This window comes from Caretta caretta, chromosome 4, assembly GCF_965140235.1.
Source record: "Caretta caretta isolate rCarCar2 chromosome 4, rCarCar1.hap1, whole genome shotgun sequence".
NCBI classification, from domain to species: Eukaryota; Metazoa; Chordata; order Testudines; family Cheloniidae; genus Caretta; species Caretta caretta.
The window spans coordinates 100,323,385-100,349,825 of NC_134209.1; the positions used below are offsets into that span (position 1 = coordinate 100,323,385).

Consider the following 26,441-nt stretch of genomic DNA (forward strand, 5'->3'; position numbering starts at 1 on the left):
CGGTTACTCATGCCTTTGTCACCTTGTGTCTGTATACAGTAATGCAATATATATGGCATGAGACCTTCAGCCGTCAGGAAACTCCAATTAATACAAAATGTTGCATTGCATCTCCTCACAACACAGGCTATGTGAGCACATCACACCTGTTCTTCCACTTTCTACACTAGCTTCCCACAGAATTTCTAATCAAGTTCAAGATCACGGTCCTTATCTTCAAAGCATTCCATGACGACAGGTCCAGGATATCAAAAAGATCATCTAAAGCTCCAGGACAAAAACCATGGTTGAAAACTTCACTTCTCTCGCACAATGGAACTCCCACCATCACTAACTTCAACACCTTTCACTCCAAGTGCAAGGCAGATTTCTCCAATATAAATACATAGCAACAGGTAGATGTAGTAAAAAAATAAAACTCTACCAAAACAGGACACTCCATTCCATATGCTTCTCCCTCTGGGGACAGGATGAGAGAACAAACAACATATGACGGATGTGTGGTCATGTTGCTTAATGCACTACTGGTGGGTGCTTAGGCACTGTGGTGATGAGCATGGTATAAAAACCTGTGTACAGCAGAAGCCCTAGCACTCACATATCTGGAGAAAGAGCCATCCTGGTAGATGAATACTACATTTCAATGAATGACAGTTGTTTTTAGACCATTTTCTGAGAATTCCATTGAGAGCCCTTGAGGCTGTTTTTTGCTAAAAATAAAACTTTTAGGCATAGAGAATAGAGAAAGCAACTTTTGTTCAACTTCCCACTAAACTAAGGAGCAGAAAAATTTTCTTCCCCTTGCAGTATGTTGCTGATCAGCTTTAATCACATTTGAAGGTGCTATTCTGATTAGACTTCTATATACCCAGAAACTATAATTTGGAGTGCCATAAAACACAGCTAGTTTGCCATCTCACCATAGGAATCACACTGGTTCAGTACCAGAGGTGAGCATGCTAGTCTGTAACATCTTCATTGCTGTTACACTAGGAAAATTCAGACGTTTAGCGGAGCTTTACAATGTTATACACACATTGTAGAAAATGAAGGGAGGCAAGGCAGGACATAGCTTCTGATTCTGTCCTGGAATTAGGTATAGTTGAATTGATGTATGCCAAGGGAGTCATGAAAAAATAGGGCTCCACCCTAATCCGAGTTTGGCTGCAGTGAAAAGAATTTTGTGGCAGAGAGAACAAAGATTAATTACGCTGTGCGTTCTTTCCATATAAGCTATGCTAGCTCTACCCTCACATGTTTACACACAATCTGGAGAATATCACCTGTTCATGAGGTGAAATATTTTTCGTGCTTCTCAGATAGGCAGCAGGGTTAAAACAAGCAAAAGAAAGTCTTTTTTTTACACAACGCACAGTGAACCTGTGGAACTCTTTGCCAGAGGATGTTGTGTAGGCCAAGACTATAACAGGGTTCAAAAGAGAACTAGATAAGTTCATGGAGGATAGGTCCATCAATGGCTCTTAGCCAGGATGGGTAGGGATGGTGTCCCTAGCCTCTGTTTGCCAGAAGCTGGGAATGGGCAACAGGGGATGGATCACTTGGTGGTTACCTGTTCTGTTCATTCACTCTGAGACACCTGGCATTGGCCACTGTCGGAAGACAGGACACTGAGCTAGATGGACATTTGGTCTGACCCAGTATGGCCGTTCTTAGGTTGCATTTAATGTAATTGCCTCTTTGAATTATGAAGATATATGATGTTAAATGGGGGTTTCAAAATTCAACTTTTCTTTCAAACTAATATAATAGCTTTTTCTTCAGAATTTATAATTACCTCACTAAGGTGCAGAGTGCCCTCAACTCTCTTTGGGCCCCTCACATTCTTTTCCTAACCCCAAATTAAACAGTGTGTAATAAAGCAGGTGTAGTGTATTTAGTCTTAAATCATTTTTGCAGGGTAAACTTGACAAACATAACTCTCTTTCACGCTCCCTCCTCCCTTCCCCCTCCATCCCTTCAGGAAGTGGCGTTTTTAAACACTCGTTGCTTTGAATGGATGATAAGAACAGGTCCAAACCACTATCATATGGCTAGACACACATGTATTGCTTAGGGGAAAACTGACGCCAGTGGTCTGGTCTTGAGGAGGTAAATTGGATTAGTCTTTTCTTTCTAAAAAGAAAAGTGCCATGGTTGTGATCAGTACACATGACTATCATATGCATATGAAGCCTACGCAATGGCTGCAATAGTTCATAACATGATTAAAGGAAGATTTGTTTCAAATGCAATTTAGGGCAACATCACAGGGCTTTTGTGAAAATATGTGGCCTATATCGTCAGTGTACTTGACCAGCAGAAACGTGCTTACTGAAACTGTAAATACAGGAAAAATCTCAGAGTCCAGGCTTCCCTGCTGCTAGAACAAGGCACGGGGCAGTTTAGTTAACAACTAATACAGGGCAGTTTAGTTAACAGTTTAGTTTCCTGCTTGCAGGGCTATTATACTATTTAAACTCAATAGAAAAATAAAAATATAAGACACACCTCAGGATCATAGGCTTGTGAAGCAGCCTTACAGAGCAGCAAAACTGCAGGGTACCAAGAGACAACTGCCAAGCAAACCTATTAGTTTAACTCCTGCTCTCCTGGCTAAGTCCACACAGAAGATACAGGGTTAGTGGCTTTTCTTTTTACAGACCAGTTTGGTGTAGGGTGCTGTTCGCAAAGAATGTTTCACCTCTGAGCTGTGACTGGCCAGTACACCCACCACAGATAAATTCAGGCCTGTATGTACAGTTGTTAGTACACTATTCCCTCTGCAGCTAAGCTGGCTGCATATCCATACAGTATGCAGCAGAGCCTTCCCTAGCTTCACACTTCGAGCACTGAGAAAAGCCCTGTGCAACATGTACTGCCCACGTTCACCATATTGGGCTAGATTCTCTGCAGAACCAGATAATACTAGATATTAAATATTATGGTCTAGATAATACTTAGTCCTGCCATGAGTGCAGGGGACTGGACTAGATGACCTCTCAAGGTCCCTTCCAGTCCTATGATTCTATGTTTCAACACTAGGCCCAGGGGGAAAATGTGTAGGGGGTTGTCAGGGAACCAGTTATGACTCCCTGGTTATTGCTGCCGGTGCTAGCCCAGTAGTTCTCAAACTGTGGGTCAGTTTTAATTTTAATGGGGTTGCCAGGGCTGGCTTAGACTTGCTGGGGCCTGGGACCAAAGCTAAAGCCCAAGCCCCACCACCCAGGGCCGAAGCCAAAGCCTGAGCTGTAAGCCAAAGCCTGAGGGCTTCAGCCCTTGGCAGTGGGGTTCAGGTTGCAGGCCCCCTGTCTGGGCTGAAGCCCTTGGGCTTTGATTTTGGCCTCCCCGCTTTGGCTTTGGGCCCCACAAACTGGGGCGGTTGGGCTCAAGCGGGCTCAGGCTTTGGTCCCCCCTCCTGCTGTCATGTAGTAATTTTTTTTGTCAGAAGGGGGTCGGACTGCAATGAAGTCTGAGAACCCCTACTCTAGTTCAGTGTGACAGAGAAGCTGCTCTAAATTGCACCACTAACACAGAAACCTTTATATAGGGTGCCAGGTGTCCAGTTTTCGACTGGAATGCCTGGTTGAAAAGGGACTCTGGTGGCTACCATTGGCGCTGCTGATCGGACCGTTAAAAGTCTAAGGCAGACTAAGGCAGACTTCATGCCTGTCCTAAGGCATGTGTGGCTCCCAGAAGCAGCCACCAGGTCCCTGCAGCCCATAGAGGCATGGGTGGCCAGGGAGGCTCTGCGTGCTGCCCCCACCCCAAGGGCCAGCTCTGCAGCTCCCATTGGCTGGGAACAGTGACCAGTGGGAGCTGCAGGGGCGGTGTCTGCGGGCGCGAGGGCAGCGCACAGAGCCTCCCGGGCCGCCCATGCATCTATCGGCTACAGGGACCTGGCTGCCACTTCCTGTGAGCTGCAGTAATTGCTGCCAGGATCCCACACCCCGAACGCTCTCCCGCACTCAAATTCCCTCCCTGAGCTTGCACCCCCCCAACACCCCAACCCCCTGCCCCAGCCCCCTCCTGCACCCCAAGCCCCTCATCCCTGGCTCCAACCCAAAGCCTGCACCCCCAGCCAACCCCTCACCTCCACCACACCCCAACACCCTGCCCCACCCTGGAGCCCCCTCCTGCACCTCAAATCTCTCATCCCCAGCCCCACCACAGAGCCCATACCCCCTCCCACACTCTGAACCACTTGGCCCCAGCCCAGAGCCCCCTCCTGCACCTTGAACCCCTCATTTTTCACCCAGAGTCTGCCCAGAGCCCAGACCCTTCCACACCCCAGAGCCCGCACCTCCAGCTGGAGCCCTCCCACCCCACCCGCACCCCAACCCACTGGCCCAGCCTGGTGAAAGTGGGTGAAGTTGGTGGAAAGCACACGAAGGAGGGAGGGGGCATGGAGCGAGCAGGGGTGGAGCCTCGGAGAAGGGGTGGGGCAGGGGTAGGGCCTTAGGGAAGGGGCAGGGGTGTTTGGTTTTGTGGGATTAGAAAGTCGCCAACCCTACCTTTATAGCCTCAGGGCTAAGGAAGGATTGGTGTAGCACAGCTCTGCTCCACCTTGCCCCTTCACAGCATCTTCCTCCTCAACGTGTCCTCACCACAATATTTTCATTTCAGAATGAAAGACATTGACATTTTGAATCAGTTCAACATGTTGACAATTTAACCCTGAATTGGAAGCATAAGAGTGACCATTTGCAGTTTATTTTTCAGTACCTTATTGGGCAGGGTAAGGGAAGGGTGTGCTGTCTCTATGCTCCTGACACCCACACACCCCAAAAATCGACCAAGCACCAGCACCCACATAGCCAACATGGAGAGTGGAAGGGTGAGAGGAGGATGTGGAGAAGGCCTGCGGGGATAGGGAATGTGACTGCACTCCCTCAGCAGGGCAGCAAATCAAGAGCTAGAACCCTGTGTTCTGCATTATGGGGATATTTCAGGCTGCTGGAGAGCTTGCCAGCTATACAGGGATCCCCAGTAGCAGATGGTCAGCCAGACAGCCACAGAATACGTAAGACCTGCCCAGAAGGCCTGTGTAATGAAAAGCCCAGCTAAGGACTGTTATAAAAAGGCAGTCAGCTGCGAACCAGCTGAGCGGCGAACAGCGGAGAGGCTAATAGAGGGAGTTCGCCTGGGGAGAGCCCACTGAGGCTTTCATCTTGCAGGCTTCTCTGAGTAGTTACTACAACACCTGAGGCAGTTTGTAGAAGGAAGGTAATATGGATGGTGAAGGTTCAGCTGTTGTTACCTGCACAGGATGTGCCATGTTAGTCTTTCTTCCACAGGACAGAAGTGACTTTGTCTATACAAAGTGGAAGCTGGTCTCCATACTGGAAGAGAAGGTTCAAGGTCTGGAGAAACAAGTATCGTCCCTTCATTACATAAGAGAAACTGAAGATTTCCTGGACAGACGTCAGGATATGCTTCTATGGGCACAACATTCGGAAAATTCAGAGCAGGTTGCATAGCGGGGAGAGAAGGACGGTGAAAAAATTTGGCAGCATGTGATCTCCAGAAGAAGAAAGGGGAGCGTCCATGTACCAGCAATGCAGATACAGGTAAGCAACCATTTTCATGTTCTCTCCACAGGTACTAATGCGGAGAGTGGACTAGATGATACATCTGAGGGAAGGGAGAAGAAGGAGACTCCACCGATTGGAAGGCATGAGATGCACTGTCTTAGGGAAGGGAGCTCCACGACCACCGCTCCCAAGAGAAGGAGGTGTGTGGTGGTGGTCGGGGACTCCCTCCTCAAGTGGACTGAGTCATCTATCTGCCACACTGACTGGGAAAACCAAGAAGTCTGCTGCTTGCCAGGAGCTGGGATTCATGATGTGACGGAGAGACTGCCGAGACTCATCAAGCCCTCAGATCGCTACCCCTTCCTACGTCTCCACGTGGGCACCAATGATACTGCCAAGAATGACCTTGAGTGGATCACTGGAGATTACGTGGCTCTGGGAAGAAAGATAAAGGAGTTTGAGGAACAAGTGGTGTTCTCATCCAACCTTCCTGTGGAAGGAAAAGGCCTGGGTAGAGACCGTCAAATCGTGGAAGTCAACAAATGGCTATGCAGGTGGTGTCGGAGAGAAGGCTTTGGATTCTTTGACCATAGGATGGTGTTCCAAGAAGGAGGAGTGCTAGGCAGAGATGGGCTCCACCTAACGAAGAGAGGGAAGAGCATCTTCGCAAGCAGGCTAGCTAACCTAGTGAGGAGGGCTTTAAACTAGGTTCACTGGGGGAAGGAGACCAAAGCCCTGAGATAAGTGGGATACCGGGAGGAAGCACGAGCAGGAGAGCGCAAGAGGGGAGGGCTCCTGCCTCATACTGAGAAAGTGGATGATCAGCGAGTTATCTTAAGTGCCTATACACAAATGCAAGAAGCGTGGGAAACAAACAGGGAGAACTGGAAGTCCTGGCACAGTCAAGGAATTATGAGGTGATTGGAATAACAGAGACTTGGTGGGATAACTCACATGACTGGAGCACTGTCATGGATGGATATAAACCGTTCAGGAAGGACAGGCAGGGCAGAAAAGATGGGGGAGTTGCATTGTATGTAAGAGAGCAATATGACTGCTCAGAGCTCTGGTATGAAACTGCAGAAAAACCTGAGAGTCTCTGGATTAAGTTTAGAAGTGTGAGCAACAAGGGTGATGTCGTGGTGGGAGTCTGCTATAGACCACCAGAGCAGGGGGGTGAGGTGGACAAGGCTTTCTTCTGGCAACTAATGGAAGTTACTAGATCGCAGGCCCTGGTTCTCATGGGAGACTTCAATCACCCTGATATCTGCTGGGAGAGCAATACAGCAGTGCACAGACAATCCAGGAAGTTTTTGGAAAGGGTAGGGGACAATTTCCTGGTGCAAATGCTGGAGGAACCAACTAGGGGCAGAGCTCTTCTTGACCTGCTGCTCACAAGCCGGGAAGAATTATTAGGGGAAGTAAAAGTGTATGGGAACCTGGGAGGCAGTGACCATGAGATGGTCGAGTTCAGGATCCTGACACAGGGAAGAAAGGAGAGCAGCAGAATACGGACCCTGGACATCAGAAAAGCAGACTTTGACTCCCTCAGGGAACTGAGGATCCCCTGGGAGAATAACATGAGGGGGAAAGGAGTCCAGGAGAGCTGGCTGTATTTTAAAGAATCCTTATTGAGGTTACAGGGACAAACCATCCCTAAGTGTAGAAAGAATAGTAAATATGGCAGGCGACCAGCTTGGCTTAACAGTGAAATCCTTGCTGATCTTAAACACAAAAAAGAAGCTTACAAGAAGTGGAAGATTGGACAAATGACCAGGAAGGAGTATAAAAATATTGCTCAGGCATGCAGGAGTGAAATCAGGAAGGCGAAATCACACTTAGAGTTGCAGCTAGCAAGAGATTTTAAGAGTAACAAGAAGGGTTTCTTCAGGTATGTTAACAACAAGAAGAAAGTTAAGAAAAGTGTGGGCCCCTTACTGAATGAGGGAGGCAACCTAGTGACAGAGGATGTGGAAAAAGCTAATGTACTCAATGCTTTCTTTGCCTCTGTCTTCATGAACAAGGTTAGCTCCCAGACTACTGCAGTGGGCAGCACAGCATGGGGAGGAGGTGACCAGCCCTTGTGGAGAAAGAAGTGGTTCAGGACTATTTAGAAAAGCTGGACAAGCACAAGTCCATGGGGCCGGATGCGCTGCATCCGAGAGTGCTAAAGGAGTTGGTGGATGTGATTGCAGAGCCATTGGCTATTATATTTGAAAACTCATGGCGATATGGGGAGGTCCCGGACGACAGGAAAAAGGCTAATGTAGTGCCCATCTTTTAAAAAATGAAGAAGAAGGGGGGATTTGATAGCTGCTTTCAATTACCTGAAAGGGGGTTCCAAAGAGGATGGCTCTAGACTGTTCTCAGTGGTAGCAGATGACAGAACAAGGAGTAATGGTCTCAAGTTGCAGTGGGGGAGGTTTAGGTTGGATATTAGGAAAAACTTTTTCACTAGGAGGTGGTGAAGCACTGGAATGCGTTACCTAGGGAGGTGGTGGAATCTCCTTCCTTAGAAGTCTTTAAAGTCAGGCTTCACAAAGCCCTGGCTGGGATGATTTAGTTGGAGATTGGTCCTACCTCGAGCAGGGGGTTGGACTAGATGACCTCCTGAGGTCCCTTCCAACCCTGATATTCTATGATTCTAAGGAGTTACAAACCGCAATGGTCAATGAGACAAACACCAGTCCATAATCTAGTCCCTCTCCTCAATGACTGACGTGGCAGAGGAACAGTTCAACACCCACAGCCCCATGACACAACTCCTAGTCGAAGCATAAGTGGTGTTCAAAGTCTTTTGCAGGTCTTCCACACTGGGGTGAATTTCCCCTGAAACCCACAAGACAGTCAGACATACAGTGTATCGTACCGTAGCCCAAAGTCCCAAGCACTATCATAAACGCAGCAACAGTTTATCCTCTGTGACACACCAGTCAAGTACACCAATCACATACACTGTCCCGTATTTATGGGTACACTCATCCAATCATAGAACACCACATGGCAACATGTGATAAAACTCAGATGCCAATATACAGTTAGATTGGCAATGTGGGTTGGGGTGTTTTTTTGCAATATTTTTTAAAAAATCAAAATAAAACCATGAAAAATTATACTGCAATTTTAATTTAATTAAATTTTTGATGAAAAATGGGAAATTTGGAAATCTAAATAGTTACATGAAGCATTTCACTTTCTTCATATTTTTTACATTTGTCATTCAAAACATTTTGACTAACTGTAATGTATGTTATTATAATACATTAATTAGACAACTGGTGAATAACATGCAGCAACATAAATCAGGGTGTTGAAGGAGAAGGGAACAGATAATTTCCATGTAGCACCTTATACATCCTGATCTGCTGGGCCACTTGTTTACCATAATTACTTCTAAGGTGCTGTTCGAATGTTTTTAATGCATAAACATACGTAAGTTTCTAATTGCATAGTCACTAGAGTTGCCTGGAGGATGACAATTCTGTTTTGCAGCAACTTTCAGGGTTTCAAAATTTGTTTTAATTTCACATTGGAACAAAGACAAACCCTTTTGCATGTTTTCATGAAAATGGAATTGTGTTGAAATGTCTATTTTTGTGTCCAAAGGTGCATTGATGGGGTTATTCCATAGCCTGGTGGTTGGGGCTCTACCCTAGAACTTGGACAATCCCAGTTCAAGTCTCCCTAAGTTTTTCATCTGGGATCATTCTGAATCAGGCAGAGTAAAGATTTGAACACAATACTTCCACCTTCTAGGCCAGTACCTAAACTGTCAGGCTATAGAGTCTGAGCTCCTCTTGTAATCCTTTCCCTCTCCCCCCAAAATGAAAACTTAGTTGAAACTGATCTGTCACCACAACATATGTTGGTTTTGATAGTCCCACAATAAAACACATTTATCTGAGCTGAGAGAATAATTCACAGTGAATAATTTATTTGAGTAAATTACAGTATACTCCCGTTTATCGGAAACCCTATTTTGTGAACCTCCGCATTATCCAAACTCCCGATTATCCAGATAAAATCTGTACCCTTGGGAGTATACTGTAGTCTCTTCTTTCTGCTTTTGGATTCTCTGCAACTAGATCATGTATCTCCACAGATGTATTTGTTGTTCATATTTATTCCATGAGCATCTTTGCAAGGGTATGTCTACAATGCAAAAATATCCTGTGGCAGCTAGTCTCAGAGCCTGGGTCAACTGATTCAGGCACGTGGGACTCATGAGATGGGGCTAAAAATAGCTCACACTGAGGGGGTAGGTTTTAAAGTCTGGGGCCTACCCTGAGCCCAAATGTCTACACTGCTATTTGCAGCTCCATAGTATGAGTCCTGCAAACCCGGGTCAGTTGATCTGGACTCTGAGACTCACTGCTAGGGTTTTGGTTTTTTTTCCATATAGAAGTACTCTGTTTTACTGTATGGCTTGATTGTGAATATTCAAAACATGAGCTGTGTTAGATAGCATGATGTTTCTGTTCCATAACTGGCAGAGCCTGCAAGCATCTCCAGCATGAAAATCTACAAGTGCAAACTTAAAATGTGATTTCTGCCAACACTCACGCATAGAAGTCTGAAATTTGCTTTCCATAAACACCATTCAAATAGAATTTGTTCACATGCACGTCGGCTAAGAGAACACAAAAGGGCCACGAGCAAAGGAAAAGTACATTTATTTAAAAATATGACTGAATATTCAAAGAAATTGTTTGCTCAGCTCTATTATTTATGAATGGCCTATCAGGTAATTAATGCAGTTTAATTGTCATCTAAACTTTTACGTACTTGAACAACAAAAGGAACTAAACTGAAGCAGCAGCTATTAATTTCATGCTAGTTGGCAAGTCCCAGGATTCTTCTAGTTACTATGAATAGTGCCATCTGGGGAATTTCCGGCCCCCCGGCTCTGCAGAGGCAGCCGTGACAAGAACCGGAGCCTCCCCGATGTGTCACTGTGGGCAGCCCACTGCTCTCAAATCTTTCTTATGGACTGGAGACACAGTAAGCCTGGATACCATCGCCAGAACTGGAGGTGGGAGAAGTTGGTTGGCTCCACAAGAGGTCAGCAGAATGGGTGTACAAGAACATGAGGCCCTAGTCCTTCCTGCTGTTTTTTGGAAGGGGGCGGGGGAAGAGTTCAGGTGTGCCGGACTGACAGTAGGATTGAATAATAGTTTCATTCACAGTAAGAGCTGAGTAGCTGGAGTCCAGCTATCATCTGAATATTAGCACCTCTGAATATGAATAGTACTTGAACCTGGCTATGTGCTCAGAAGCCACCTAGGTCTCTACGTAGATTCTGTTGCTGATATGGGCCCTTCAGCAGTTCTTCTTAGTGTATGAGTGTATGCCCTCCATGCCTCAGGTGCCACATGGCCAGGATTCATCACCAAATTTGAGCCACTCGTTGGATCATTTGCTTCCCTGGGTGGGGCTGGGTTCTGAGGGGGAGTGTGACGTGAATGCTGATCAGTGCCCATCCCCCAGCAGTTATTTTGTGTGCAATTTATTTTATGTTAGAAAAAGCTTTATAGTTCATGCTGAAAAAAACTATTGTGCCTTGCTTTATTCAAGCCAGGAAATGGAGCACTCTGGCTAAGGCCTTGCCCACTCTCCCCCCATGGCAAAATGGGTGGGCTGCCATCCCACTGAAGTAATCACATGCCCAAAGAATTATATTGTCAAAAAAAGGGTGTATCTATAGAATACTTACAGTGGAGAGCAGCTGGGCCCTGATCCTCAACAGATGCCACATGGGTGGACCCCTGCATTCACGTGGCACCCCAGCAATTTCACTGAGGGTGTGTACAGGAGCTTGGGAAGGCTCTGAGTCTCCATTGTTACATGTGCTGTGTGGTATTGTTCCCCTTCCATGACTGTTGCTTTAACAACATCGTGAATTTCAATGAGCACATAGTTCCCACTGTAAAATGGAAACTTCACAGAGTGGTTTCATAGTTAGACAACTCAGAATCCACTGGTTGGTGACTGTTTCAGCATTCCTGAGCACTTTCATGAGCAAAGCTCAGTCCCCAGAATATTTGCAGGAAGTGAACACAACAGGGATACAAGCACACAAAGTAGAGTTGTTTAAAAAAACCTAAAATTGAGGACAAATTTTAGCTCTGCTCTGAATTTGATTTATTAATAGTATTTTTATGGGAAGAAAACCAACCAAACCCCAAAGCAGTTCTACTTAGATCTGGTAATTGATGTTTTCGGTAGGTCTAACTTTACCTTTAGACCTCCCAAGGGGCTGCCCACCAGCTGGGAATGGACAGAGCTCAACACAGTTTGGTCACCCCTTCCACAACAACCCTTCTTGCCCCAACAAACTTCTGTGTCAGGTGCAGGATGTAATATAGGAGGTGCCTATGCAGGTCCCCGAAGCCAGAGGAATCCCCCACTGGGGAGATGCATCTGGCTTTCAGTCCCCGTGTACACTTGGGCAGCACAAAAGGAATGAACAAGCTAGATAGAGAGTTAGTCTCCTACCATTAATTTAATGTGAAACTCTTTTTGAACACAATAGGAGAGCCCTGCTGCAGAATGAGGGTATATAGCTCTTAAATCTTTTTGAGTTGTGTATTATTACAGGGGTCTACTCGTCAGATAAGTTCGACATGCTTTCAAGATGGTCTAACAGACACCTAACAAGTGAAAGTATCTGGCCTTAGCTAGTGTCACTGCCATGCAGTTCCTAAATAACCAATTCAAGTAAGTAAAGGCTGATAATCTGTTTGTCAGTGGTATCCCAGTGGATAAAGATAGGTATTTTAATACAGTTAAACCTGAACAAAAGAACAAACTTATTAGGCAACTTCCCTTCTTAGGAGGCTATCCCAAAATATCACCATATACACCAATTACAATGTTTCTTCTTCAGTAGGTGGCCACCTCTGATAAACAACCCTAGACAGGTCATCTGAGACAGCTTGTTGTATCACAAGATCCATACATGTGCAGCCATTCCTTGCTGCTGCCAAGTCGCAAATAGATACATCACTAGGAACATTTCAGTTTTTGTCTGTTTCCTTTCTGCATCTGGGTTAAATGTTGTTGTTGTCTACATGCTATGAAGACTTTTACTACAATAAATTATATACATATAAGGGGTGACCAATAAATATACACACAGAGAGAGGAAATTACATGTTTCTGCATCTGCATCTTAGCAATGTGAGAGTACGGTGAATTTAACCAATTAACAGAGCCCCGTACACTATTGCAGCTATTGTTAATATTCAAATAATTGCACTTTCAAGCAACCAGAAAGTCTGTTTGGCTCATCCGGCTGTCTCTACAGACCATGAGAGCCCTCGATCAAGATCAGGACAGAGACAGAAAATCCAGTCTGGATGATAGTCTCTGCTAATTGATTAAATCAGCTCTAAAGTTTGGCTGGCAGGTAATAGTTACCATTAAAATAGTGCTCTATTGATGAAGAAATTTAAGAAATTCAGAAGATATCTACACTAAGTATTTCTGACAACTTCGCTTTTGGTTACAAGCTTTATACAATTGTGGACTTATCTCTAAAGAACCATAGGAAACTGAGGGCCAACTGCAACCATTGATATACTGAAAGATTTTCTCAAAACCACAGTAGAGCTGCAGAGTAGGTTTTCATAGCAGTGCTACTATTTCCAGATTTTAAAGTTAGGTGATTTGAAATCTATTTAATTTCTTAACTACTTTCTTGAGACAACTGTGGATGCTTTTGCACATTTAATAACTATATCATTGTCCAAGGAGGGGGAAATTTGCTAGTCTTCATGGAAGGTGAGCAAAATTTTGCTCTAGCCTAGTTTCATCATATCAAATAGAAAAAACTAGAATGTCAGGGGGGAAAAACCTGCTCCATATAACTTCACTATTACCATTTGTTTGATCTTGTGGCAAGGTTATATTCTGTAGAGCGATTAAGAACATTTCATTCCTGATTAGTACTGTATGACCTGGTGTCTTGGTCAGGAGCATTCCATGACCATTAGCTGCAAAGATGTAAATTTACTAAGGGCCCACATTTTATAGTGGGGAGAAAAATGAGACCATAACTAGAAAATTTGAGAGAATGTAGGAATCATCAATGCTGAGATAGTTTTTCCGCTCCCTTAGCCTGCCCTTAGCTACTAGTCCTAGGCTTTCATGCCTTCCGTCTCCATTACAGGCCCTAGTTGCCCTTCACAAGTGTCTTTTTAAGGCCAGCATAATTTATTGATTTCTTTTCTTGCCCTAAAATCTACACTTGGCTGATAGATCTTGCAAGCAGATTGGTCTTGTTTTGTCTGATTAATATAAAATTGTACTGTTAATGATGCTCGTTGGTTGCATCAGTGGTTTCTTAGGGATACTAGTGCTGGCTGAGTTTTAGCATTCAGGATACATGGACTAGCATTCAGGATACATGGACTGCTTTTTATCCCTGAATTTTGAATATTTCCCCTCCTACCAAGAGCTCCCTATAAAACTCAGAGGTCGTTTCCAGCTACGCTTGGTCATCAGTACTTGTTCTTCATCAGTTCCTGCCCTTCCATTGGAGAGTGCTCAAGGTCTTTACTATCACCCTGGTCAGTACTAAATTGTCTCTCCCTTCTGTGATTAGGTTGGAGATCACCTGGCTGGTGTTATGGACGCACATTGCTCAGTGCCTCCACACACACTGCAACACTTTCAAGGTCTTTCATTCTTGTTACCTTCCATGCAAGCTATAGTCATTTTGTTCTCTCTTTAATTAGTAGGGGAGAAGGCTGAAGGATCAGTCCTAGTGTTCAATAGCAGACTGGTATTTTCCATGCTTCCAGCCAAATGAATGCATCCGATGAAGTGAGCTGTAGCTCACGAAAACTTATGCTCAAATAAATTGGTTAGTCTCTAAGGTGCCACAAGTCCTCCTGTTCTTTTTGCGGATACAGACTAACACGGCTGCTACTCTGAAACCAGCCAAATGAATGTTACAAGTGAGATTCCCAAAGTTTGGTCACATGGTGGGGACTCTTGCTCATTTCCAGTTGCAGTAAATGATAGATAAAAACTACATTAAACACTTTCCTAATATCACTTTCCATGTAAGCAATTGCTATAGCTGACACAGGTATGCATCTGATGAAGTGAGCTGAAGTGAGCTGTAGCTCACGAAAGCTTATGCTCAAATAAATTGGTTAGTCTCTAAGGTGCCACAAGTACTTCTTTTCTTTTGACACAGGAAAGTTATTCAATCACCAGTGGGAAGAGAACTCGTTCATGTGATCGTTGATAGTAGGGGAGATGGTAAATGCTGCAGTCTCCAGAATAGGAACATAGTCTGGATGATTTTCTACATTTGACAAAGAGCCTTGACACAATAGTCTAGGTTCTTTTTTCAAAAATGCAAATTAATGATACAGTAAGCCCAGAAATACGTGAATTACCTCTGCAACGTAATTAGAGCTGTGTTGTAATAATTTATAAATATTGTACATTGATCTGGTTATTGGGATGTTTACTGCATACATTGGTTGGTTTACTTTAGTAGTAGGGTTGGTAGGAAAAACAACCAAGAAGGGAAGCAATGGCTCAGGATCAGACACTCCTTGGTAACCACTTCAGTGTTAAGAGGCAATGCCCGAACTATTAGCTTTACAGATTCTACATCTTGAATCCAGCCACATTCTATCTCCTGGGTGAATTCAAGATCACTCCCAGAGAAGTAAAGGTATGAGGCCTGGCACCTCTGGGAATGCACTCAGAGACCCGATGGGTCATAGAGTTGCAGCTAGTTCTATAACCATGACTAAGGTTAAGAATTCGTTGTGGGTATTTTTAGTAAAAGTCAGAGACAGGTCATGGGCAATAAACAAAATTTCACAGAAGCCCATGACTTGTCCCTGACTTTTACTACAAATACCTTGGTGGGGGGTGGGGGTGGGTGACGACCGGGGACGGGGGACTAACAGTCCGAACCCTGCTGCCAAGGGCTGACCGCTGGCAGCTGCTCCAGTCCCAGCTGCTGCTCCAGCAGTGGGGGCTGCTTCGACTTCAAGGACTGACTCATCCCCAGCCACTGCTCCAGCTGTGGGGGCTGCTCCAGCTCCGACCACTGCTCCAGTTGACAAGGTTCTGCTCTAGTCCTGGCTGCTGACGCAGCCCTGGTGGCTGATCCAGCCCCAACTACTGCTCTACCTGCTGCTCTGGCCATTGGGAACTGACCCAGTCCTGGGGACTGACCCAGCTCCGGCCACTGCTCCAGCCACCGGTGCTGCTCCAGGTCCAACCACTGCTCTTCACCAGGGATGCTCTGGCTCCAGACACTGCTCCAACCGTTGGAGCTTGACCAAGCCCTGGGGACTGACCAAGCTCTGGCTGCTGCTTCAGCCACTGGGGCTGCTACAGTTCCAGGGACTGACCCAGCCCCCAGGATTGACCCAGCCCCAGCTGTTGGGGTCTGACCCAACTCTGGGAACTGACCCAGCCCCAGCCCTAGCCACTGTTCCAGCCCAGGGCTGAAGCCGAAGCAGTCACGGAGATCCGCTAAAGTCACGGAATCTGTGATTTCAGTCACAAAATTGTATTCTTAACCATGACAGCCTGCACTAACCCACGGTGAACCTGCATCACAGATACAAGTTGCAACTTGTTTTTCATCCCAGACCCCACAAAACATATTTTTTCCACTTCCTGGCTCATTATAACAGACAGCGCACTATGCATAATTTTGTTACTTCACTGATCAGTGGTATTATTAATGTAACAAAACGATGAATCCTAATAATTTCACTGAACTAGGAAATGGAAGTAAATTAAAACTTATTTCTATACCAAATGTCCCCCAACACCTGGTTGAAGGGATGATTCAGCTCATAAATAACTTGCTGAACTGAGGCCTAAGCATGTGCTTAATGGTACTGCTCACAGCAGTATATTTCTAAACTTCTTGCAACATTTTATCTCAACTTTAAATTACTCAGACCAATAAAATATGTATTGTGGACCAATTCTCTAGCATCAAAATACTTTCACTCTTGGATACCAAAACAACCCTGCGTGCACAGATTCTTAAAGTTTTTCACATGCTGATCTAATCTGTTTATACGTAAAGAGGTCTCCAGAGAAGCATCAATAGATTGTTAGTGTCATAGCACACATTTTCAAAAATATTTCAGAATTCCAAACTTCGCCTCTGTGGATCCAGATACTGTGGTTTTGCATCCACCCAAGAGTTTATTAAGATTTATAACTAAAGGAAATATTACATTTTAAGATATTACACATCAGTAGCATAGGAATATGTATTTACATTTTTATTTGAACTCTTTAGAACTGCAATTCTACAACTGGACACCATATCCAAAAGTGTTTCATAAACTTTCGAACACTTACATTATTTATACATATGGTTTTTGCATATCTATATATACATATAAAAATATTTTTGTGACTCAAGGACTGAGACTAGTCAAAATGACATTATTGCTACATTTCCATATTTACAAAAAACAATGCGTAAAACCATTTAAAACATCAAGCCACTACAAAATAAGTTTCAAAAAAACCCAAATTATAAAAATATAAATTTAAAGAATATTTGAGACCAAAAATTCTTTCAGCTAAGTGCCCGCAAAGTACCAAGACATCTACAATTATACCAGCTAGACTGTCTACAATAGCTCTGAAAGCCAGCACACTACAAAAGAATTTTCATAGCATTGAAACAAGAATGCTCAACAAGAAGTATGATATGCATAAGTGTGCCCCCAAACAACTGGTTAACTTTAGAAAGGTGCAACAGCATAGATAGGTCCAGTGCAAATGGCTATTTTAAGATTGGTTGACAAATTTCTAGAACTATATACGAAATACATGGTTGTATAAAATAAAGTATGAAAACATGAGGTACTAAAATTATAATACCAGTGTGTGCATTTACAGCTATCTTGTTTTAGGCTGTTAGTTACACATAAAAAGTAAATGTAAACTCAGAACAATGAGACTGACTAGTATGTTGAGTATAAATAACAGAGTGCTTAAGTGCAGGCACATTGTAAATAAATAGGTACTTAAGTAGTACTGTCTCCTACATGCTTCTTTCAATGTTTTTGCTGATTTATACTTGACAGGAATATAGGAAGAGAAGAACTAGCAGTATCTGTGCTGGAAAAAATGGTTGTTTCGGACACTTAACCAGAGTCTTGGGCTCAGGGCTAGTATTTTTAAAAAACATATTCTCACCCCAAATCTACATACCTGTAAAATAAGGCTGAAGCTCTATTTTGTGTTCTGCTACATTAAGATCCAATGTTTCCCAATTAATAATCTCTCCCTCTTATTAATTTTACCATCACACAATATTCATCTGGAAAGACGAAGGGACTGAGAACAAAGCCCTTCCCAGGTTACGGGTATGTGGGCCCATCTGTGGGAAATTTACACTTGTATGAACACAAGGGGCCTCTGGAAAGAAGAATTCTTTGACGAAGAATTTGAAGAAGAATTATTTGTTTAAAATAAGGTGAAAAATTAACTGCCTGTCCTTAAGGTATGTGGATCCTACTATAAATGTCTCCTCTGTACCCAGATCTAACTACTACAACTACGGAAAGAGATTTTTCACTTTCACATTTTTTGTCCATTTTTAAGATACAAATATTAGCCAAGCATGTACTACTCCCTTTCCACCCTGCAACACCACACTCTTTGCTTGGAATGAAAACTATGTGAAATACGGGCTGGGACATGAGTAAGGCTAAGATTATGTCACAGCAGTCACAGAAGTCATGGATACTGTGTCTTCCAGCGACCTCTATGACATCTCCCTTCAGCCCTGGGGTGAGCGGGGCTGGAGCTGTCAGCTAGCTGGGACCCTGGAACAGCTCCCAGTTGCCATGGGTGGGGAGGGTGCCCCTGCAACTCTCAGCAGCTGCTGGTGTCAGAAGAACCCAGAGCTCCAAGCCGCTGGCCCTGGAGCTCAGAGCCACTGTGGGCGCCAGGGGGCCCCAGAGCTGTCAGCCGAAGCAGTGGGTGCTGGACCCCCCTTTCCCATCCTGCAGCAGGGCTCGGGCTCTCATCCCCCACATCAGCCCCATTTTGTCAGTTATTTTGAGTATTTTGAGGGACAGGTCATAGGCTTCTGTGAATTTTTGTTTATTGCACAAGACCTGTTCCTGACTTTTACCAAAAATACCCGTGACAAAATCTTAACCTCAGACATGAGGGAAGGGGAGAGAAACTCCACAATGCTCTCCTTCCCCAGATGTCTGGAAAGCCTTCCCTAATTGCAGAGTCCCTTCAATGGTCTAGTGGCTGCACAGGCTGAGGTGCTGGGGAGGAAAGGCGGGAGGTGTTATTCTATTCACTCCCACCCCTCTCCATGTCCACATGTTACCCTCTTCTCGTGGCATCCAATTCAGAACACCTGCTTGTGACATTTGTAGGGTTTTAGACTTGCCACTTGCAAGCAGCTATTTGTATGTGTGTATGTATGTATGTATGTATTTATTTCAGAAATGTAGCAAAAAATCCCCAACAACCAAGCAATCAGAAAATGACTATTAGCTTTCCAGGCACAGATCTAGAGATGGACTGTTTAATAGTTGGTTTGGTTTGTATTCAACTAGCTCCAGACCCAGGTTTAAGATTTAGATTTTTGTTTATATGACTCCCTACTGCAAAAACATACAATATAGCAAAGTATATACAGCTTCAGTCAAAACTGCAACAATGGATGTGGTGGATGGACTAAGTTTACATGTAACGGTGCGTGGTAAAGGACAGTATTATAGCAATGTTCAGACTACCCTGGTAGTGAGTAAAGTAAGACAAATCATTAATGTCTACCCTCTCTTGTCCCCTACAGAATAAGAGTGCCTAATCCATCTGGGTTGCCTATTTTCCAGATGTCCCTCTCCTCTTTCAAGCATCTTCGCGTACCACAAGGGGCTGAGTAGATGATGTGCTGCTCCCCACAGAATTAATCCTCACTGAGTGATCTGCAGCATTTCCTTGATGGGGTGAAAAGTTTGAGTAAGCCTGGAGAAGACAGACACTATTGTCAATATTTCACTGAATGCCTCCTTCATATAAGCAGAATTCACCATTGCTGTTAGTTGCCCTGTTTTACAATGTGCCCTGGTAACATCTATCCAGGTAATTTGTTTCCTTGGGAAATTAAAGTACATCCTGAAATAGAATTTAAGAGTGCCTGGATTTAATTGTTCTCTAAAATGGATCAGAACCCCAAACTCAGTTATTAAAAAAAGACAGGAGATTTTGTAAGATAATTTTAAACAGAAATCTTTGAAATCTTTCATCTGAATCTTTGAAAATCCCTCCAATAATTTCATACTTTTCCTCACATTTTTGCTTTTGTTTCAGTAACGCTTGTAGTTTGTCAAAAATATGTTAAAGGAAGCAATTGAACCCCAGCAGTTTTTGGTTTCCTCATTTCTCAACATATTGGGGAGCCACTTGTGTTTGTGTCAAAGCCAGGCACCTAGAATTTCCAAGGAACCATTATTTTTAACCTAGAAGCAAGTTCGAACCCCATATATGGTCACATGATCCTTAGGTGCAGATCTGTAAATCATTCGTCACAGGGCAGGATCTGTGTCTCTGAAATGGCATAATTCCTTCTTTAAGACCTGTTGTCCATTTATCCATCCACAAAGTTCTTAGTAAGAGAACTGAGTACAGCAAGATGCTAGCTTGTCAACACTTACATTCCACGTGACAGGCACCAGGGCCCAGATTTTTAAAGGTCTGTAGGTGTTGCTTCATTCATATGCAACACCTAACTCATTTAGGAGCCTAAATCTCATTTTCAAAAGTGATGTAAGCAATTAGGAGCCTACGTCTCACTGATAAAATAACAGAGCAGACAGATCAAAAAGTAAAGAAAGGCCAAATCCAGAAAGTGTATTACTTAGCTGTTCAAACAAAAGAAAAGGTACATTCCTGACTGATACATCCACAATTATGAGATTCCATACATATATATTAGTCTGTGTTTTAAGATATGAAGAAATCAAAAGCTATGACCATATTTTATAACAACATGTACAGTATGTACATTTTCAAAAACATGCAAAACATCAAAAACATACTCTAACTTGTGTTTATTTCATTTTATGCAGACACACAGTTTTCAAAAGTTAGTATGAGCATACCATTTGTGAAGGAATGGCGCAGCGAAGAGCTAGGGGTAAGTCTGAAAATTATCCTAACAGGAAAAATTTACAGTGCAAAAGTACACCAATAACAAGGCCACTAAATTTTTTGCTCTCTTTTTAGAGTCTGATTTACATCACACAGGTTTTTGAGAAATGTAATATTAAAGGTTGAAGATCCATTTGGAAGTTCATACTTACATGGTTTGCATTATCTGAAAGCTGCTGCTCAATTAGCTGTACAATTTGCTTAAATGTTGGTCTCTGTACAGGATCAGCATCCCAGCAACTCTTCATTATCTCATACCTGCAAAGATGTTAAATTAAATATTATTGACTGGAAATTTCAGCAAGAAATAATTTCTGTATTAAAACTCCATTATTATCTGTATGGGCTAAAACAGATTGAAGTTATCCAGTGTAACAATAGCAACTTATTCCAAAATTTCAAAACACAGCTAAGTAAAACTGTTTGAACAAATTTTATAAGAGTAGAAATTGTAGCACTGGCCCAATTGGCTATGGATACTAAGGACCGAATGCTGCTGAGATTCTGTGGGGAGAACTCCATTTGACAGTAATGGAAGTTCTGCGTAAGGAGTTGCTACAGCAGGATGGCTACCTATTTAAAGATAATGGGTCTGATATTGACAAATTTGAAAAAAACACTACACTGGAAATGGCTAGTAAAAAAGATGCTTGGACCATCTTATTCCAATCAGGAAGTAGAACACAACTACAGTAATTGCACAAGTTGGTGCAATTTAACCAGTTTACATCAACTGAAACTGCTTAGTATGCTCTGTGTATTATCTTTATTATCTTTACCTTAGAATATCTTTAATGACAGAGCCATTAGGCCATAAAAGGATCACAGTATGCAGGTGTTATACAATTAAAGCTAGTTCAGCTGTAGAAAATTTGAAGGGGAAAAAAAGGCAACATTATAAGGTACATTTAGCCCATATCTGGAAGTTTTACTTTCTTTGTTTCAAAAATTATTGGCTGATTAGTAAGTGATAGCTTGTCTCTTACATTTCAACTGGTGCACATTCTGGACTAAACATTCTGTATCCTTCCTTAATCATTTTATAAAACTTGGAGTCCACAGGCATTCCAGGGTAGGGGCTGCTTCCTGTGGATACAACATTTAATTAATCAATGCCATTTTAAAATCAGAAATAAACTCTAGGTGAAATACAAAGGACACATTCAATCAGTAAATATCTTACCTAAAGAAAACAGTTCCCAAAGCAATATTCCATAAGACCAGACGTCACTCTCGAAAGTATAAACACAGTTGAAAATACTTTCAGGTGCCATCCACTTTACAGGAAGCCGAGCCTTTACAGGGGTAGGGTATGAAGGTGAAAATAAAAATTAGACAAGCAGGTTAGAAAATTTAATAATATCAAATGTACATTTACATAATGGTTACCTATCTTTTTATATATTATTACTGAAGTGGAATTCTCTCTGCAAGTCAGAGTGCAGAGATACCATACAGTTACTGATCCATCACTGTACAGGCTTTCTACATTTATACCATTCCTTGCACTCTGATTAGTTTAAGTGTCTGATTTGCATAACAGCTATATAGTTGTGGCACCTTAGAGATTAACAAATTTATTTGAGCATAAGCTTTCGTGAGCTACAGCTCACTTCATCAGATGCATCAAGTACTCAAGTGCCACAAGTACTCCTTTTCTTTTTGCGAATACAGACTAACACGGCTGCTACTCTGAAACCAGTTATATAGTTGTTTTTATAAACAGTGTGTGACTCCCTGTTTCTGCTTTAAAATGGATGATAGCCAATCAGAGTGCAAGGATTTGTATAAACATGGTATGGTTGTTTAAAATAATCAGACTCTGAATATGCATATCTCTTCATTTGAATTAGCTATTATGCTTACACTGCTCTGATGCACTCCAGTTTTTCAAGCAGACAACCAAGGCAGCTGCTTTAGCTTCTAATACACCCTCCCCCACCCTCAAAAATGCAAACTGCTGAAAAGGAAATGGTTAAAAAAAAGTGTTCAAAACCTCTTGATTGATTTCCTTTCTTCCCTCTCATTCCTTTGACCTTTCCGCTGTTCCCAGAATGTTTGTATTGCAATGGGAGAATCCCAGCCCTTTCCTTCTAACTCTTTTGAAACAATGTATACCAAAATATATTATAGCTACTCTGTCTAGGAGAGCCTTGATGTCCTGTAGGGAAGGGAAGCAGGAAGTAGGGAAAGGACTTAAGAGGAAGAGAGGAAAATGAGAAGGGAAAGGAAAGGGTAATATCTTTCCATCAACTGCCTAGAGTTATGGGTGATGAAAAGAACATGTAGATGTTGGAGTAGATGAGCAATTTGAGTTACTCATGGTTTACTAAATGAAATATATAGCTGCAATAGTTAGATATTGGAATAATGTTTGGCTGAGTTAGAACAACCAAATACTCGTGCAGCTACTTGCAGCAGAAGTGGCTGCCGCCATTGTTTGGAGCATCAATGCTCCTATAGCCGTAGCTGGGTTTAAGATCAGGCCAGACACAATTAGAGGAGCCCCTCCCACAGCAGCCCCAGTTTCCCTTCTTCCCCAGCAGCTGCTGCCTATCCTTCTCTAACCTTCTCAGACTAAGAAAAATCCTATTGTCAAGCAGCTCAGGGCAACCTAAAGCATAGTCTAGACAAGTGTAATGTAATTAGTTACTGCCCACCTCACAAGCTGCTGGCCTGCACTTAAAAATCCTTGATCAAGCAGATCCTGACTTGAGGTTGAAAATTAAACCTGGCCTCTCACTTCAGTTTCTTTGTAAATGTCACTGAGCAGCACTCAGTAGATATTTTACCAACCCAGCCTGGCTGCTTTGCTGAATTCTTCCTCTGACTTCAGTTGTACCCTACACTGAACTTTGGGAACAGCACACATGGCTGGGGCAGATCTCCAAAACCAGCTGACAAATGCAGTCTTTTTCACTTAAGCCTTAAATGGTCACATTCTGGTTACCTTAAAGACTGCCTCTTCCTGTGGGACACCAAAGCAGTTGAGATTATCAAAGGCACCTAAGCGATCACCCATTGGGTTTATTCGGGAGGAACAGGCACTTTCAGTGAGAGAGGGACTGTGGAATTCTCTACCCTTCTCAGCTTGCCACAGCTTGATTTTTTGTTTCTTCAGCATGCTCCTGTAGTTTATTCCCATATGTGTCAGATTTTCACCAAGGACCCATGAACAGCTCTGGCAGTTAAAAAGGGACTTAAACTGGGCATAAATGCAATGTGCATTCACTTTAAGATTTGGTGAAAAGGGGTCTTAGTGTAATTGTGAATAGTCTGGATTGGAGTATTCAGACTTTTCTTTTTTGGTCCAAAATGTCACATCTCACTACAGTCCATATCTATCTGGATCTACAACTGCAAGTGTCAGGTTATGTCTGTTACATATACAAATTAAAGTCAGTTTCATTGCTAACCTCAGAATATAGAACCAGTGAAAAATCAAGCCTATTTCTGCTTCCCACTTTGTCCTACTCAATAAATATCCCACATTTAGAATACAATTTCTGTTATCTGCATGATATTTATAACAAAGCAAACACCATAAAACCTGATTTTTAGAATATTGTTGTATGAATACTTATTTTAATAATTAACCAAACAAATACAGCACCACTAAGTTTAAAGGACATACAAATAACTAAATTTTAGAAAAAGATTCTTTCACAATTAAGACAATTTAGAATGCTTCTGAGTCAAGTACTTACATTTCCTTTGACCACATAATTTGAGTCATTCCTTATATCTCTAGCAAGGCCAAAGTCACAAATTTTTGTTATTCGACCATGAGTGAGAAGTATGTTTCTTGCCGCCAGATCCCGATGAATGCACTAAAGTAATAAAACAAGCAAACAGGAAAATATTTGTTAGTATGTTCAGTCCTTTTCACTGCTGATGCAGAATTGCTGACTGTGTGTGTTTTCTTGAATATACATGTACTTAACGATACATAATATATAGTGCAAACTGAAAGTCAAAGCGTTTGAGTTTAAAAAGCTTACTTGGCTATCAAGCTTTATAGCACGATAATGTTACCGAAACATACAGGAGGAAGTGCATATACTGCTTTCTATAGTTAAGGTGGCCTAAGCATTTCCATTAGGAAGGATCATTTTCTGTTCCTTATAACTTTCTCAGAGTTTCACACTTTCAGCTGAAGTTCAGTGTGCTTGCTCTGAGCCAGAAATTTTTTTTTTCTGAAAGTTTCATTAAAAAGCGATTGGGCTATTTTCTAACACAGTCAGAGGGGGAAAAATGCAATTTGTTTCTATGGAAAAAAAATTATAGTTTTTTTTTAAAACAATTTTCATGACCTAGGGGAAGGTCATGGAAACTAGAAATTGGCAAAAATACAGGCTCAAAAATTCAAATATATTTCTTAGGAACCTAATTCTCATTTTCAAAAGTGACTAAGGCTTTCATTAAGACTTGTTTGTGGGGCAGGAAGTTTAAAATTACATATATTTGTTTTTACAGTAGATTCAAAATATACTGTACAACATAATGTTCCTAGATTTTATTACTTTTTTCATATTAATTGCCAAATTGTTTTCAAAAAGTAAAAATCTTATTGCAACTGCAGGGACATTATTAATAGCTCTAACTTTCTATTTGGCACAAATCCCTTTCTGATATTCCATAATTTTTCCTATGAAACCTTTAGAAAGCACAGAGCACACAGTGTGTCCAAATGAAAACAATTTGTGGGTCTCTATGTTGATTTTAACATTTTTTTAAAAAATTACAAAGATTCTTCAGTAGGAAACTAAAAGTATCCCATATGTTAAACCAAAACTTTGAAAATACCCATCCTGTAATGATCCACTTGTTTAAGAAGTGTTCTATGGTTCAAAAGTATCAGATCATCCAGGGTTTAATTCTGAACACATACATTTTGTGCAAATAGACCTTTCTTCAGAGGTCTTCTAATGCTCTTCAGTTTGTAAACTGTTTACAGATATCACAGAGAGTAAGCCATCTAAAACATTCAGGAGTTTACTGTCTTTTTGGAGGGATCTCCTCCTTTGAAGATCAGATTCATTCACAAATTCTATCTAGTTTCCACACTATATAAGTCCCTGAAAAATTAAGTCTTCAGGGCTTGTATGGGATCAGATAGCACCAAAAAAACAGATGGAGATTTTATTAGACGGGCTGCGTGCTCCAGCAGTCAAAGGAAAGGCCAAACTTATTGACCCTCTGAGCCGAACTACGACAATCTTCAGAAGTTTGAGAGCTGGACACGCCAGTTGGAGCAGGGCTTCTGCCCTGCGGTGGGGTGGTGGGGCTAGGAGCTTCTGCCCAGAGGGTAGGGGAGTCTCAGGGTGTCAGCCCCAGGGGACATGCCTGCTGGGGCTCAGGACTTCACCCCACGGGACATGCCTCCTGGGGATTCAGCCCCGCTCCTGCTGAAGCCCTGATCCCAGCAGGTGCACCCTGCAGGGCTGAAGCCCCAAGACACCCCCCTCCCTGCTGGGCAGAAGCCCCTAGCCCCACCACCCTGCTGCCGGGCAGAAGCCCCAAGCTCCCCTGCAGTCTGGTAGATGGAGAACTGGGGAGGGGGGGAGCTCTGTGAGTCGCACTTTAATCATAAAAGAGCCGCAGTTTGGCCACCCCTGCTATAGACCAAAATCCTCAACTTCACCAGCAGGACATAGGAAGTAGCAACAGAAAAGGACCTGCTGCTCCTGCTTTCTCCATACACACACAGTCAGTGGAGTT

At 42.8% G+C, this 26,441-nt stretch overlaps 1 protein-coding gene across 2 annotated transcripts in view; it reads right to left on the minus strand.

Annotated features, from left to right (window-relative positions):
• Positions 1 to 16,795: 16,795 nt before the first annotated feature.
• The window catches only part of KIT (KIT proto-oncogene, receptor tyrosine kinase), a 79,947-nt gene continuing 70,301 nt past the window's right edge, over positions 16,796 to 26,441 (minus strand). For both annotated transcript variants that reach the window (XM_048848284.2, XM_048848283.2), the window contains 5 exons: positions 24,428 to 24,550; positions 21,904 to 22,015; positions 21,707 to 21,806; positions 20,873 to 20,978; positions 16,796 to 19,535 (listed from right to left, as the gene is read on the minus strand). In XM_048848284.2, coding sequence (XP_048704241.1) covers positions 19,419 to 19,535; positions 20,873 to 20,978; positions 21,707 to 21,806; positions 21,904 to 22,015; positions 24,428 to 24,550 — 558 coding nt within the window. In that variant the 3' untranslated portion in view covers positions 16,796 to 19,418. The remainder of the gene's footprint in view (positions 19,536 to 20,872; positions 20,979 to 21,706; positions 21,807 to 21,903; positions 22,016 to 24,427; positions 24,551 to 26,441) is intronic.